The 16,491-nt window shown below is 44.8% G+C and overlaps 1 protein-coding gene across 2 annotated transcripts in view; it reads right to left on the bottom strand.

Moving 5' to 3' along the window:
* The window catches only part of SRPK1 (SRSF protein kinase 1), a 63,645-nt gene extending 63,434 nt beyond the window's left edge, over nucleotides 1-211 (bottom strand). For both annotated transcript variants that reach the window (XM_004710731.3, XM_045294850.1), the window contains exon 1: nucleotides 144-211. In XM_004710731.3, the coding sequence (XP_004710788.1) occupies nucleotides 144-156 (13 nt within the window). In that variant the 5' untranslated portion in view covers nucleotides 157-211. The remainder of the gene's footprint in view (nucleotides 1-143) is intronic.
* Between the last annotated feature and the right edge of the window lie 16,280 nt (nucleotides 212-16,491).

Below are 16,491 nucleotides of genomic sequence, written 5' to 3'. Positions count from 1 at the left end.
GAGGGGCGTCCGCCACCTCAGTGGAGAGGGGCGTCGCACGCCCAGGGACCGGACCACTGCGGTGAGGCGGAGCTCCCGGCACTGGCCCGGGCCTCGCCCCGAAGGCCGTTGCCCCTCGTGGCGGAGGCCGACCCACTGCTCACCTTTCCGCTCCATTGCGAGACCGGTAACCGCCAGGCGCCTGCGCACTCGTGTGGCGGCGACTCCGGCTCCCGCCGCGGCCCAAAAGCCAGCCCGCGCACACCCCGCCCCCAGTCCCCGCCCCACCCCCCGCCCACGACGCGGCGCGCCTGCGCGCTGGGCTCGGATTCTACCACCTGCTCTCGAGGATGGGGGCGCAGTGAGCAATGGGACGATGGCGGGGAAATGGAACTTTCGAGTCTGAACGCCCAGGAAGTGTTTGCCGGCATAGCTTGACTGGGCCCTTTCGGATCCTTTGCCCACAGGTAGCCCCTGAGGAAAAAGGCCGAGGAACGCGGCCGTGAGGGTTCCCAGCGTGCTAAGTCCCAGCCCCGCAGTCAACGGGGCTCTGCCTCAGTTTTCTGGTCTGTAAAATGGAATTAATTAGGCGTGTCCCAGTTTCTTCACGGAGCTATTGTAAGGACCACTTGAGATACCCTGTTTCCCCGAAAGTAAGACAGTGTCTTATATTAATGTTTGCTCCCAAAGATGCGCTAGGTCTTATTTTCAGGGGATGTCTTATTTTCCCATGAAGAAGGATACAGTACACATTTATTGTTGAACCACAAGAAAAGGAAATGTATTACCTGTATACGGTACGGTAGTAGTTGCCATCAGAAACTAGCATAACCAGATAAACTGTGAATCCTACAGTGACAAGAATTTCTTGTTACTACCATTATTTCTATGTACAACAATCTATGGTACATTTACTCAGTTACTCAATGACAGTCATGTCATCATCTTCTGGAACATCATCATAACAATCCAAACCTTTATTTTGGGGAGGGCTTATTTGGGGGGGGGGGTGCCTTATATTTCAGCAAGAGGCAAAACTGTAAGTAGGTCTTATTTTCAGGGGATGTCTTACTTTTGGGGAAACGGTACTGTTTAAAGAAGTTGGGAGGGGGAGCGGGGCTGGTTGAAGATTTCTTGTGAGAGAGAGAAGAAATAACAGCAGTGACAATGATGGAAAGGGAGGCATTTAAAGAGTGAAAACTTAAAGTAAGTTTACTCATAAATTTTAAAGTTTAAGTGAAGGCTGTTATAGGAAAGAGAACAATGCGAGAATAAGTCAACGTTTCATGTTTTCTCATGTTACCACTTTCTGTCGCTTCAGTACATTATAACCAAAGTTGTCTAATTCCCTTTGGAGTGTGCTTTGTACTTTCCCAAATGCTTGATCTCATTCAGTGTTCTTGATAACATGTAAGGCATGATGCTTACCACTACACAGACCTAGATTTAGAATGTTTGTATCCTTTTTTTTAAGTCATTTTATTAGGGGCTCATACAACTCTTATCACAATCCATACATACATCAATTGTGTAAAGCGCATTTGTACATTCATTGCCCTCATCATTCTCAAAACATTTCCTCTCCACTTAAGCCCCCGGCATTAGGTCCTCATTTTTTCCCCTCCCTCCCCCTCCCCCCTCCCTCATGAGCCCTTGATAATTTATAAATTATTATTTTGTCATATCTTGCCCTGTCCCACGTCTCCCTATCCTTTACAAATCCATCTAGACCAGAGCATGGACGCGAGTATAGATAAGAGCTGCCCACACAGGGAATCCAGGACAGATAAACCCCTCAGGAACAGTAATGGGAGTCGTGATACCATGAGAGTCGCGGAAAGGTGGGGGGAGAAAGGGGGAACCAATCACAATGATTGATGTATAACATTCTCCCCCAGCCCCCACTACCAAGGAGGACAAACAACAAAAATGAAGGGAGAGAGGTTGGTATAAGATATGAAAATAATTTATAAGTTATCAAGGGTTCAATAGGGAGGGAGGAAAAAATGAAGAGCTGATACCAAGGACTCAAGTAGAAAGAAAATGTTTTGTAAAGGATGATGGAAACATATGTACAAATGTGCTTGACACAGTGGATGTATTGATTGTTATAGAGCTGTAAGAGCCCTCAATAAAATGATTTTTTTTAAAGAATGTTGGTATTCTGACCAATGACTAAATCGTCAGGCCCTTATTGTAAAGCAGGTCAATGCAAAAAGGGTTGCATCCGAGGCCTGATTAGGGCATGAGAAGGCCCTAAACAATGATAATCTGACCATCTGTAGGGCACTTTTCTATGCTGACTCACAAATTCCAATGGGTACATATGTGTGTCAACAAGAATGGTGTAACTTTTTTAATGCAACTGTAATATTAGTTGCCTTATGCTGTATGCCACTTTACTGAAATGAGTTAAACTGGATTGTAAAATATTTAGTGGGTACAGGGTACTGAGATTTTTAAAAAATAAATATCATATTTTCCACATAAGAAACACCCCACCTATTCTCCAAAACCGAAAATGAGGCAATGAACATCATTGTTTCAAAAATCAATATTAAATTCTGCTTATCACCCACAACCAAAAAATTGACTTTCACTAATTTTACTCATACTTCTATTTTGATGCTTCTTGTAACAAATACTATAACTACAAATGTAATGAAAATGTGAGTAATATCAAGCCCTAAGTAACAGATGATAAACAACAAAACTCCTTGATAAAAATTTTCCTACTAGGTAAATGCGTATTTCCAGTGTTTGTTTTTTTTTTTGTTTGCTATGTTAGTATTATTACATTATTGTCCATGTTAGTATTTTATTAAATGTATGCTACATTGCTTTTATGTGTATGCCATATATCTTTTAAAGTTAAAGTCATAAATATTATTGTTTACAAAACATAAGATATAAATGTTATGCAGTTTAAAAGCAACTTGATTGAATTCACTGTAATAATCAACTTATTCAAGTTCCCTTGCTGCTTCTTGGAGTCATCTGGGTGGACAGTTCCCATTGGATGTTTACCTGATGTGCACAAGCACATATCCTTGAGGTGGTATCTTGGTGACGAGCATTACTGGGCATCCTGGCTGAAGTTGCTGGATCAACAGCCATGGATGTAGAAGAGAGTTTTTTCCAAGTGGGCCAGACCAATTATCTGTGAATAGAATCTGCTTTTGCCCAGTAACCGTTCATGTTGGATCCAGTTGCATATTGGACTGCCTATTTATTAGAAAGAGTACTCCCAAGAGACCCTCTGGGGAAAAAAAAGATTTTAAAAAAGGAGTTTCAGTTACATGAGAGGGAACTTTCCGAGACAGATATCCAGGAGGTTGTTGAAGTGGTGGGGAGGTTCAAGCTTTAACAGCCTTGACAGTGGACACCCTGGTGACCAGGCACCATTTGCAGCCAGCACATCTCACACACTTTAGTGCCCTATAAGTTCCCTCCAGCCACGGCCTTCAGTTTTCCTTGTGTCCAGTCAGCTTGGCATCGATGAGTCTTTGCTTTGGACAAAGCTACCCCTGTTTTGTGGATGACCAAAGCATGTGCTTACCTTGCTCATGGGGTGATTCATCTCTGGCTATATCGTGAATGGTTTGATTTTGCCAACCACAAGACTTCTTTCCCAACTACTCAGCTTTGCATTTGAGCACAAAAGCAGTCATGGGAAATATGGACTGTTGTTGCAATAATTTGTGGATGCTGAAATAGGAATTTCCACATGTCACGATATTGTTCTTCCTTGGATTCCCCCCCCCCCCCCCAACCACTTCAGCCATTCTTGCCATTAGGTTGCCAACCCCTGTTGGTATAGCTGGCCTGACTGAATGGAACCTCTGAAGACCCACTAACTGTGAGAAAGGGAGGTGAAACCAAGTGCTGTAAATCCAAACCTGCCATCAAATCGACTCGCACTTATCGTGACCCCACAGGACAGAGTAGGACTGCCCGGCAGGGTGTCACAGGCTGCAAATCTTTACAGAAGCAAATTGCCTCATTTTTCTCCCCTTGGAGCAGCTAGGTAGTGGGTTAAAACACCAGCCCAGACTGGGGTTTACCAAAAAATGACTAACTCCCTGCCAACAAGTCAATTCTGACTCCTAGTGACTATAGGACAGAGTAAAACTGTCCTTGTGGGTTTCTGAGACTGTAACTCTTTATGGGAGTAGAAAGCCTCATCTTTCTCCCAAGGAAAACACTGCTGGTTTCGAACTGCTGCTTGGAGGGGGAAGGGAGAACTTTTGGGACAAAATAAGTAAAAATAAGTAAATCAATTCTGCCCAGGAGAAGGCCAGTTTTGAGTTGTATCTTTGGAAAATGTGTAGCATTTCTTTCCATAGGTAGAGGAGGAGATGTCAGACATGCTGGCCAAGAAAATCGATGGAGCAAAAAGCTATAAACTTGGAAGCCTGTGGGTGGGGACCAGGGCTGTTCATGACTAAAAGGGTGAAGTGGAAGGTGAGGCTGGAAAGGTAGGTCTACCACATTTGAAATACAGATAATTAATATCTGTTGCATAGAACCTGCATGATAGCATTTCTAGGCATATTCCCAAAACCCCAAAACTGCCTTCTCCCTAGCTGAACTACATGGATTATTTTACTCAGTAAGTCCCACCCAAGGCCCCACACATTGATTTTGGATGCTTCATTTTTGACAGCATCTCTTGGCCAAGGGGAACTGCAGCCCTATCTTCTCATCACTCAACAGGGAGGACAGAAGGAGAGTAAGGGCAGCTGATGAAGCCTTGGAGCCCAAGGAAACCCCCGGGTTCCGGAGACAGGCTGGAACAGGTAGATGAAGAAATGTCCCAGAATCCGGAAGTACTGCCCACCCGGATGCCAGTTCCATGAGGGTCAGAACCCTGCCTGGTTTTTCTGGATGTATCTCCAGCACCTAGGGCACTATCCAGTACTTAGTAGGTGCTCGAACACTATTTGTCTAACCAAAGACTAAAATGGGCTCCAAAGCATCCTCATGGAAATGCCTGGCAAATGTTTGGGGATTCAGATCTGCAGTTGATGGGAACAGTTGGGAAAGAGAGAGAAACCCAGCCCGAGAGCTTGCTGAGCCCCAGAGGGGTGACTGCCAACCCCTCAAGAAAGGAAACGAGCTTAGCTTGGCATGATTCTGACTCAGATTCTGAGGGACTAGGGCTTCTTTCTCTGAAAGCTTGCAAACCATCTGTTGAACGACTCATTTGAGAATCTGTCCAGAGTCACTGTCAAGTTCACTGGACTAAAATCCAAGAATGTGATCTAGTTTCTCCTCTTTGGCATTTGCTTGTCCCCATTTTCCTACCCTTCCACGCTCTATGAGATCGCCACAGTTGTTCACATAAGCATGTTCCCCCCCTGCACATACACATACACACACACACACACACTCAATCTAGGGCCACCCCTTACACTTCCTGCTTTAATTGCAGTTATTTGATGTTTTTTGTTTTGTTTGTTGTTGTTGTTGCTTAACATTTTATTAGGGGCTCATACAACTGTCATCCCAATCCATACACACATCAATTGTGTAAAGCGCATTTGTACATCGTTTCTCAAAACATTTTCTCTCCACTCAAACCCCCGACATTAGGTCCTCATTTTTCCCCTCCCTCCCCGCTCCCCCCTCCCTCATGAGCCCTTGATAGTTTATAAATGGGTATTTTGTCATATCTTGCCCTGTCTGACGTCTCCCTTCACCCACTTTTCGGTTGTCTGTCCCCCAGGGAGGAGGTCACACACAGTTCCATGTAATCGGTTCCCTCTTTCCTACCCATTCTCCCTTTACCCTCCCTGTTTTGCCACTCACACCACTGGTCCTATAGGGCTCATCCGCCCTGGATTCCCTGTATTTTCAGTTCCTATCTGTACCAGTGTACCTCCTCTGGTCTAGCCAGACTTGCAAGATCAAATTTGAGTCATGGTAGTGGGAGCGGGGAGGAAACATTTAGGAACTAGAGGAAAGTTGTACTTCTCATCATTGCTACATCGCACCCTGACTGGCTCATCTCCTCCCCGAGACCCCTCTGCAAGGGGTGTTGTTGTTTTCAATCACTTTCTTTTACCAGTTTCACGGAGCTTGGCATATTCTGGACTTGACCTCCCCAGACTTCTACCCTTCTTAAAGGTGGTGGCCCGTTCTTCGGTGTTCCATCTCAGCTACGTGCCCACTCCCTCACCGCCAGCTGCTTTTCTGTAAGCTCTTCTCAAAGTGGGCTTCTTCAGACAGCATGGGGTAGTCCTAATTCTGGCTGCTCACTGGCATTGTCATAATTTCCTATCTGCAGAGATCCGGTCTTGGAACGTAACTTATTTTATGAGACTATTCTACCATCTCCCTTAGTTCACCTTTGGAATTTTTTGAAATCTGATTTACTAAACTTTAGGACACATGTTCCACATACCTGACAGCCCCCTGCCTTGCTTCCCACAAACACTAACACTTTGTTCAAAGTGTGAATCTTGGTTCAGCCCAAAGTAGCACTCCCCATGACGGTTCCCTCTAGTGGTGTAGTAGGTTACACATTGGGCTGCTAACTGCAAGGTCAGCAGTTTGAAACCAGCAGCCTCTCAAAAGGAGACAGTGGAGGTTTTCTACTCCTGTAAAGAGTTACAGTCCAGAAACCCACAGGGACAGCCCTACCCTGTCCTAAGAGTCAGAATCAACTCAATGAAAGTGAATTTTGAAATGTTTTGTAAGCGAACAGCAGGAGAAGGTGAACGTTTTTTTGGGGGGGTTCCTGTTCATTTTATTACTTTAAAAAAATCATTTTAGTGGGGGCTCATACAGCTCTTATCACAATCCATACATGCATCAATTGTGTAAAGAACATTTGTACATTCATTGCCCTTATCATTCTCAAAACATTTGCTCTCCACCTAAGCCCCTGGCATCAGCTCCTCCTTTTCTCCCCTCCCTCTCCACTCCCCCTCATGAACCCTTGATAATTTATAAAAAATTATTATTTTGTCATATCTAACACTGTTTAACGTCTCCCTTCACCCACTTTTGTTGTCCGTCCCCCAGGGAGGAGGTTATATGTAGATCCTTGTAATCACTTCCCCCTTTCCACTCCACCCTCCCTCCACGAGAAAGTGAACATTTTTATCAGATGCTTGATTTTGAATAAAATAAGATTCCCAGTAGATGTCTGCAGAATTGAGAAACCCTAACAGAACAGTAACTTGCCATTGTGATGATTGGAGTATGTTATATATTCTGTGCTTGAGTAGCAGGAAACACAGATATTCAAAGCTAAGGACTGCACAGAAGTATGGATAGAGTGAAGGGAAACCAACAGGGGAAGGTGAGATAGCTGGAGTCAGCCGGAAGTCTTTACCACCCCTAGGTCTAAAGGGGCAGGGAGAGAAAGGACCAGAACCCAGGGAGAGGTGTCGCTGTGGGAAAGAGCGGCCAGGCAACAGTGGTGCCCTTTGATAAAGGGACATAATCGTGGCCCAGCTGGGAGAGACCAGGGAAATAAATGCATAGTTGTTACAGATTGAGTTGTATCCACCACCACCCCTCCAGCCCCCCCAAAATATGTGTTGTCAGTCTTCATCCCCTGTACCTGTGCCAGAGGAAGCCTTGGTGGCACAATGGTGAAAGTGTTGGGCTATTAACCAAAATGTCAGTGGTGTGAACACACCGGCCACTTTGCAGGAGAAAGATGTGGCAGTCTGCTTCTGGTAAGATTTCATCCTGGGAACGCTATAGGATTGTTTGCCACGATCCTAATGGGTTGTTATGATTCTGGCCAGGCCTAAGGATGTAAGCTCATTGGGAAGGGGCTTCTCTGTTGTTATGTGATTAGGGCCACTATCAGGTGTGTCCTTAAACCTACTAACTTTTGAGATCTAAAAGAGCAGCTGAGCCAAAGAGAAAGCAAGGAAGGAATGCATTAGCTACAACAACTGAAAGCAGAGGGCCTGCCTTCCCATAGAGTCCCATTGCCACTGCCATCCAGTCTCGTCTTCTGATATAGCAACCCTGTAGGATGGGGTAGAGCGGGCCTTGTGAGTTTGAGACTGTAAAGTGCTACAGGAATAGAAAGCCAGCCCCATCTTTCTCTCTCGGAGCAGCTGGTGGTTTTGACCTGCTGACTTTGTGGTTAGCAGCCCAACACATTACCCCTAGGCCACCAGGACACCTCTCCCTTAGAGCCAGTGTCCTGAATTAGGACCTCCAGCCTTGTTGAAAGCCCTGGTGACCCAGTGTGTTAGGAGTTCGGTTGCTAACTGTAAGGTCAGCAGTTTGAGGCCACCAGCTGCTCCACAGAGGAGGATGAGGCTTTCTACACCTGTAAAGAGGTCTTAGAAACCCACAGGGGCAGTTCTACCTTCCTGCCCTGGGGGGTCTTTATGAGTTGGAAATACGCTGGGTGGCAGTGAGTTTGAGGGGTTTTTGTTTTTCTGAGTCTCTTAAAACTAAGAAAGTAAATGTTTGTTCTTTAAAACCACCCAGGTGTGGTATTGCTATTACAGCACCCTCTCTCTCCCCACTCTGAGACTAACACCACCCATTGGCAGAACTCAACTGAAAGCTAGAAGGTAGGTGAGCCTGGGTGGTGCCCTCTAAACAAGCCAGTCTCTCAGGGCACAGCCTCCACAAGGCGGAGCGACAAACAGAACATGCTGCACAGCCTGTCGGAGCAGTCTGTAGGGTACACCCAAACCAGTTAGCCCTTTCCAAGCAGGTAAATCAGCCTCTTGGGCCCCCACCTCCACCCCTGGTCCTTGAAGAGGCTTGAGAAGGGAAGCTGCTTGGAGAGAACTCCCTTGCCAGTTTTGCTCTAGAAAAGTTCAGGCTTCACGAGGCAGTTGTGCTGGGGGTAAAAGACTGGGGGCAGTAAGAGGACAAGGAGATAACAGAATAAGGAAGGGTCTTGGCTTGGTGGCGTGGGAACGAAGGGAGCAGCTTAGAAGAGAGGCAAGCATTCTCAGAGGAGGAGGTGGCTGACGGAGGTGTTGCGCACTGGTCTGAGCCAATCACGCCCAACGCTCGCTGCTTTGTAGTTGATTACAGTATGGGCTGGAGGTGTACGAAGGAGAAGGATTTGCCTTCCCCACAACTTCACACCCAGAATATAAAGAAAACAAGTTGCAAATTGAAATCTGCCTCCCACATGGCCTTAATCTAAACAGAAGGCAGGCACCAAACAGTTCTGGTGCCCTGTTCTGTAAGTTCTTTGAGGCTCCTTTAGGGCACTCTGGCCACGAAAGGAAAGGTAGCAGGAACGAAAGGTTGACCCTAAGCAGGTGCAACAATACCCCAGAGGTGGGGCTCTGTTTCTCTCATTGTGGGCATCAAGTAACCAGAGCTGGAGTCACGCTTGGGTGCCAACCTTGAGGGTGCAGGTTTCTGCTACCTTAAATCGACTATGCTGCCTTGATCCTGATCAATGCCAGAAGTATCCAGAGAAGTGAATTTTCCTCACCAAAATGAGTTGCTTGATAGTGTATGGAATGGTTTTTAGACACCAGCTATGGTTGGCAGGTTTGTTGAAGCCACCTCTGGAGGGAGGCCTCTCTGATTAAATGACCCACTGGCCACACAGCCCTGGCCTGGGAATTACTGATCAGACCAAAAGCTGCACCTTGAGTATTGCTTCAACTAACTGGCGCCTACAAGAAGCCATGCAGTCTGTGCCCAACGTTTTCATATGCCAATTTCATGTTTTTGAAGAAGGGATTTAACTCTGTAAAATACCAATTTTAAAAAAAGAAAGAAAGGGTGCTGTGGAAGTCCAACACTTGGGGGACAGGCTTACATAACCTCTCCATGAGTGGTCCAAGTAGGAAGCTGCTGAAGCTCACCTCAGGTTCTGAAAACACCAGAAGAGCTTTCTTGAACGCCTGTACCTGGAATAGGTTTCCCTCACCTTGTTCCCTGTCATGCATCAATCGTTCACTGGTAGAATTCTCATCTTCCCTACAGGACTTGGGTTCAATTCCTGGCTAAGGAACCTCATGCACAGCTAACACCTGTCAGGCTGTCAGTGGTGGGTTGTGAATCACTGTGACGCTGACGGAGAAGCCCTGGTGGCACAGTGGCTATGCATTGGGCTATGATCTGCAAGGTCAGCAACTCGAAACCACCAGCCTCTCCAAGGGAGAAAGACAGGGTTTTCTACTCCTGTTAACAGTTATAATAAAGGAAACTCACAGGCACAGCACTGTCCTGTGCTGCAGGCTCACTGTGAGTTGGCATCAACTCGATGGCAGTGAATTTTGAGTGATGATGCTGAACAGGTTTCAGCAATGTTTCTAGACCGAGACAGCTGAGGAAGAAAAACCTGGCAATCACCTTCCCAAAACAAGTCTGTGAAACCCCTATGGATCCTAGCGCGTATTGAGCTCTTAAAATAACAACACTAGTCTGTGAAGCCCCTATGGATCCTAGCGCGTATTGAGCTCTTAAAATAACAACACTAGTCTGTGAAGCCCCTATGGATCCTAGTGAGTATTGAGTTCTTAAAATAATAACACTAGTCTGTGAAGCCCCTATGGATCCTAGCCAGTATTGAGCTCTTAAAATAACAACACTAGTCTGTGAAGCCCCTATGGATCCTAGCCAGTATTGAGCTCTTAAAATAATAACACTAGTCTAAAGGAAACCAAATGGTCAACACTTAGCCTGAGGAAAAATGAGTAAACGAGGAGGGAAGCTAGAGTAATGGAAGGGGAACAACTAGAATGGAAATAAAAAGAATGCTGGCACATTTCGAAAAATGTAACATGCCACTGAACAATGTGCACAGAAATTGTTACATGTGAAACCAATTTGTGTAAACGTTCACTTAAAACACGACAAAGTATCTTTTGAATCTTATACATTGCAATGGTCCAATGCCCAGCTGGCCCAAGACTGGGCACTCTTTTGTTCTGAGTAGGGGAGTATTCATGACACTCCATGTATGGGATCCCATGAGCCAGGGACCGACTCAATGGCAGCCAGCCACAGCAGCCTCGATCCCATGGATGAATGCCAAAGTACTTGTTGCTTGGTTGGTTTGTAACTATTGTGAATAGAGCACATTACTTTTCCAGTCAACAATTCATCTTGTTTCGTGTCATTGACTGCAGTCCTCGCAATGTAATATCACTTATCCCACTTCCTCCCTGGGTGTCTCTGTTCCCATTCCTCCACCTTTCCTGCTCCTTCTTGCCTTCTGCACTTTGCCCTTGGGCAAATGCTTCCCTCTGATATGATGGTTGATTATTCAGAAGAGCACATAGTATATTAATGTTTTTGTTCACCACATAGACCTCTTCATTGTTTGGCTGAAACTTTAGTCATGGGAGAATTGCCAGAGTGTTTTAAAGTAAATTATATCATGGGCGAGGGGGGTAGGGGTTCTCCTAGGAAGCTCCCAAGTCACATAAAGATGCCCCACTACACTTAACATTTCCGGGGGACTTGTACCATATGGAGAATAGACCTAAGATCAAAAGGCTCCCAATTTCTGAACAGGGCATAGACCTCCCTGATTCTTGTGTGACCCTAAAGAGAAAAGTTCCAATAATGGGTAGAATTTAATTTCTTTATCTTAGAAGACTCAGGATCAGAGAAAAGTCTATGTAGAATAAGCAAAAAATGGGCAACATAGCTTATACATTTGAGTTCTCATTTCCACCTGCTATGCCATGTTCAGGAGCCCTGGTGGCATAGGGGTTACACATTGGGCTGTTAACCACAAGGTCAGCAGTTCAAATTCACCAGTCACTCCATAGGAGAAAAATGAAGCTTTCTGTTCCTGCAAAGAGTGACAATCTCAGAACCCACAGGGGCAGTTCTACCCTGTCCTATAGGGTTACTACAAGTCGAAATCAACTTATAGGCAGTGAGTGAGATGCAGTGTTCAAGCCATCTTTCTCTATGATGGGATCCCATATTTCAGATGCACTCCGCCATGTGCACAGCCTCCTACCAAACACTGACTGAGTATTCACTACATGCAAGCATTGGGCTAAGAGCTTCAAGAAATGAAAAGAAAAGAAGAAACACAGTCCTTGTCCTGTAGGATTTAATAGCTAGCTCTTCTGTAATAATTGTTATTTACACCACATCATTCTCCCTTGGCACTCAAACAACCATGTGAGATAGGTACTTACCTGTGTTTGGCAGATGAGTTGGATGAGGCAGAGCCAAGGTTATTCATTCTAGGCAGAGTCTTGAATCTCGGCACCCAGGCTATAGAATTCATATTCTTAACCACTACATTATGTTGCTTGTTATAGATTGAATTATATCCCACCTGCCCCCCTAAATATGTGGTGTTAATCCAAAACTCTAAACCTGTGGTTATAAATTGATTTGCACGTGGGTTGCCTCTGTATGATAATAAGGTAGCATTAGTAGAAGGGATATCTCTATAGAGATATAGAAGAGATTAAACAAGTGAGCAAAGCAGAGATGGGGTGAGATGGGTGTCAAGCAAGATGGAGATCTTCAAAGAATTGGGGAACAAGCCAGAGAGACAGGAGCTTCCTTCAGAGCCGACAGATGGAGAAAGCCTAGAAGTGGTACCCTAAATTCAGACTTCTAGCCTCTTGGGCTGCGAGAAAATAAATTGTGGTTTGTTAAAGGCATCCAGTTGTGAGATTTCTCTTATAGGAGCATCAGATAACTAAGACGTCACTTACTCAGTGTAGTGGAGGGATGGATGTAAAACAAATAATTTAATGCAATCCAAATAATTAAATGTACAAACTACCATGGAATATCCATACATACCAAGAGAGTTTTAAAAAATACCCCTCCACAAGAGACAGCGATCAACCAGTAAAGTCAGTGATAAATAAATTTATGAATTCTACTAATTTCTTCAATTTGAAGTTGATCAAGCACGCAATCAATATGTATTAATAATTGATGGTAATTGGAATGTGAAAGTTAGAAACAAAGAGGAAGGATCAGTAGTTGGAAAATATGGTTTAGGTGATAGAACGAAGTTTGGATCACATTTTAGAATTTTGCAAGACCAATGACTTCAGGAACCCTGGTGGAGTAGTGATAACAAGGTGGGGTGTGAACGACATGGTCACCAGTTTGAAACCACTAGCAGCTCCACAGGAGAAAGACTGGGCTTTCTACTCCCATGAACAGTCTCAGAAACCGATGGGGAGGGAGAGGGCGGGGCTATGAGTCTGCATTGACTTGATGACAGCTTGATTTTTTTGGAATGACTGCTTCATTGTAAAATTTCCCCCCAAAGAGCTTAAATATACAACTCCCCAGATAGAATAAAAAGGAATCAAATCACGTGAACTTTCACCAGATGGAAAACACAGGAATTAAATCTGTGAGAAGAGATGATGGAGAAGCTTGATATCATCAGCCAACACAAGGCCAGGAACTGACTTCAGAACAGACCATCAATTGCTCATGTGGAATTCAGGTTGAAGCTGAAGAAAGTTAAAACAAGTCTATGAGAGACAAATACAACATTGGATAGATCCCACCTGAATTTAAAGAACATCTCAAGAACAGATTCGACACATTGAACACTATTAACCAAAGACTTGATGAGTTATGGGATGACATCAAAAACCTCATATATGATGGATTGTGATAAGAGCTGTAAGAGCCCCCAACAAGATGTTTTTTTAAAAAAGAAAGAACATCATACATGAAGAAAGAAAAACATCATTTAAAGGACAGAAAGACCAAAGTGAATGTCAGAAGAGACTCTGAAACTTGCCTGTGAACATATACAGTAGTAGCTAAAATAAATGGAAGACATGATGAAGCAAAATAGTTGAACAGAAAAGTTCAAAGGACACCTCAACAAGACAAAATAGATTATTGAAATGTGTAAAACCGTGCAATTAGAGAAAGCCAAAAAGAAGTCATTCAGCATATTTCAGGCTGAAAGAATTGAAGAAAAAAATCAAGCCTTGATTTGAAGTACTGAAGGATCCCATGGGCAAAATACTGAATAATGCCTGCAGAAAGCATCTACAGAAGATGGAAGGGCTTTGCAGAGTCAGAGGCAGAAGGATGCCAGTTCAGGAAGGACTGCCTGAAGGCTGGGTCTCACACCATGATCTAGCCCACCAAGAATAACCCACAGTGCCCTCACCACCCACTGTGAAAACAACAACAAGAACGAACCCTCAAGCAGAGAGAAGAAAATCAAAGACTCAAAGAAATAACTGATCCAGTGGACTAATGATCAATGTTTGACCCACAGTCTCCACTACCCAGAAACGAGAAGAACTGAATGGTGCCCCAGCACTACTATTGGCTCAGGATGACAGTGGAAGGTCCTGCAGGTGCCGCCAATTATTTAATGTGGTTCTTTTAGCCAAACTGTCTAACTCCCACCAGCTGACCTTTTTCTGCATAGGTTTGGAAAGAAGGTGAGGGAAGATAATGATAAGTATCAAAATTACTAACATTAATGACTGAATACTAACAGAAATGCCGTTCTGCTTGTGTGAAAATGAGCCTTCTGAGAAGCAGGAGGAGGGATCTCATTACCAGCAAGAGCCAGGAGTGGAGTGCATCCTTTGCATCTGAGATCCTTGCACAGTGACCTCCTGGATGCAGAAAGCAGTTATGACATCAGAGGAGCAGCGGCAGCAAAATCCGGAGCCAAAACATGAAACATGGAGGAAGTAAAACTGAGAGTTTGGGGGCAGGAAGCTAGCTTTTTTGCTTGTAAAGGGGGGTACCTCTGGGCACTTCCTTGGCAGAGCTGGGCTTGCTGACCCATGGAAGCAGAGCTGAGTACCTTTGAGCTGAGGCTTACTAGAATGCTTCTGGGCATGGAGCTGCATTTACGACCCTCGGAGCTTGAGCTGAATACTTTCGGGGCGAGATTTTAGAGTGAGTGGTATCCCCCATTGGGCATTTACTTCTGCAGACCTGAAAGAACTTTGTCACATGCCCTGATTAAAAAACCAGAAGGAAAACAAATAAACCAAAAAACACCTGTATTGTGAGCATTTCCCTCTTGCATTACAACTGTCAACTTCCTTAATAAACCCTTTACTCATGAATCTTGTCTGTGAGTTCTGTGTAGCCATTGTAGTGGATATCCCATTGCAGTGGAACCTAGAGATAAAGTAGAGATTACTGATTTAAGACAACACAGGCAGAAAGAGAGGGGAAAGTGTGACGTGATCAGAACCAGTCCGAGGCACTGCCACTCTCTGCTCTGGCTGTAGCCACTGACCATTTTGAATTTGAATTCATGGAAGTCATGAATTTACTCATTAAAAAGTCTCCCACCGACCACAGTAGAGGATCTTGGTCAGAGTGGAAGAAAGAGGTAGAAGAAAATTCAAAATAACAATAATAAAAAGACCCCAACTCTCACAGAGACCAGTGCAAAACTTGAAACTGTGTCACCTAGACACCCTGCAAACCTGGAAGTGAACCCACTCCAAGAGCCTGCCTTTCAGCCACTCAACATACAGGCCTCCTCTGAGGGATGCCCTCCTCAGAACCATCGGTCACAGGAGCCCAAAAGGACAGCATTTGCCCCCAAACAAAGCTCAGCAGGATGGAAGGGGCAGGAGAGAAGGCTGGGAAAGGGGTGCTGCTAATGGAGGGGTCGGCAACCAACATCATGAAACAAAATGTGTTTCCATTGTTAAATGTGGAACGCATATGCGCTGTAAAGTTTCCCCAAGACCATAGTAAGAGAAAGACTGGGGAAAAAAAGACGGGAAAAAAGATGTAAGGAATACAGACTCACTGCACGCAAAAGAATCAGTCAACATCCTGTCATTTCTAGAGGTAGCCTATGTTCTCAAGAACCAATGGTATTGAAGGAAGAATTTCAAGTTGCCCTTAAGGCCCTTGTGATAAACAAGTCTTCAGGAATTGACAGAATGCCTACTGAAATATTTCAGCAAAGCACCTGAGTTAGTTTATTGTGCCAACCTGGCCGATAAACACATGTGGGGTTAATTGAAGGGCGCAGAGATAAATGGCTCTGTGAGCCTCGCCTTTCAAGTTCTCGGGTTTCTTGCTTTCTGATGGTCGCACCAAGGTGCAGCTGCCTTAGCCAGTTTCCTGCTTCAGCTGGCAAGGCTCACTTCCTGCAAGACATCCCTAAGGAGAAGCCACATGGACCTACCCCGATGCAGCCCTGGGTGCTGGAGCAGCCGTGTGGAGACCCTTGCCAGCGCTGAGAGGCTTACACATTCACTGACTCGGCTTTCCTCCAGCAGTCAGCATCATTGCGTGTGTTTTGTGAGTGGAGGAGGACTTTGTGGATTGGTGTCCGACATATGGGCTAATGTTGGACTTGTGGGCTTGGGCAGCACTGGGTTGGGATGTTTTCTTGATGTGCACTTACCCTTTATATAAAACTCTCTTTTATACATATGAGTTTCTCTGGATTTGTTTCTCTAATGTGCCCAGACTAACATAACACCTAACAGCAACAACAATAAGATCCAGAGGAAGACAGGAATGCCACTGCTGACCACTTCCACTCACTATTGCAATAGAAGTGCTAGCCAGGCCATTAAATAAGATCATTGAATAAAAGGT

The sequence above is a fragment of the Echinops telfairi genome, unplaced genomic scaffold (assembly GCF_000313985.2).
Source record: "Echinops telfairi isolate 266 unplaced genomic scaffold, ASM31398v2 ScPeMD7_3533;HRSCAF=4204_1, whole genome shotgun sequence".
Classification (NCBI taxonomy): domain Eukaryota; kingdom Metazoa; phylum Chordata; class Mammalia; order Afrosoricida; family Tenrecidae; genus Echinops; species Echinops telfairi.
Note: the sequence above shows the minus strand (reverse complement) of the source record. Positions and strands in the feature narration are given on the sequence as shown.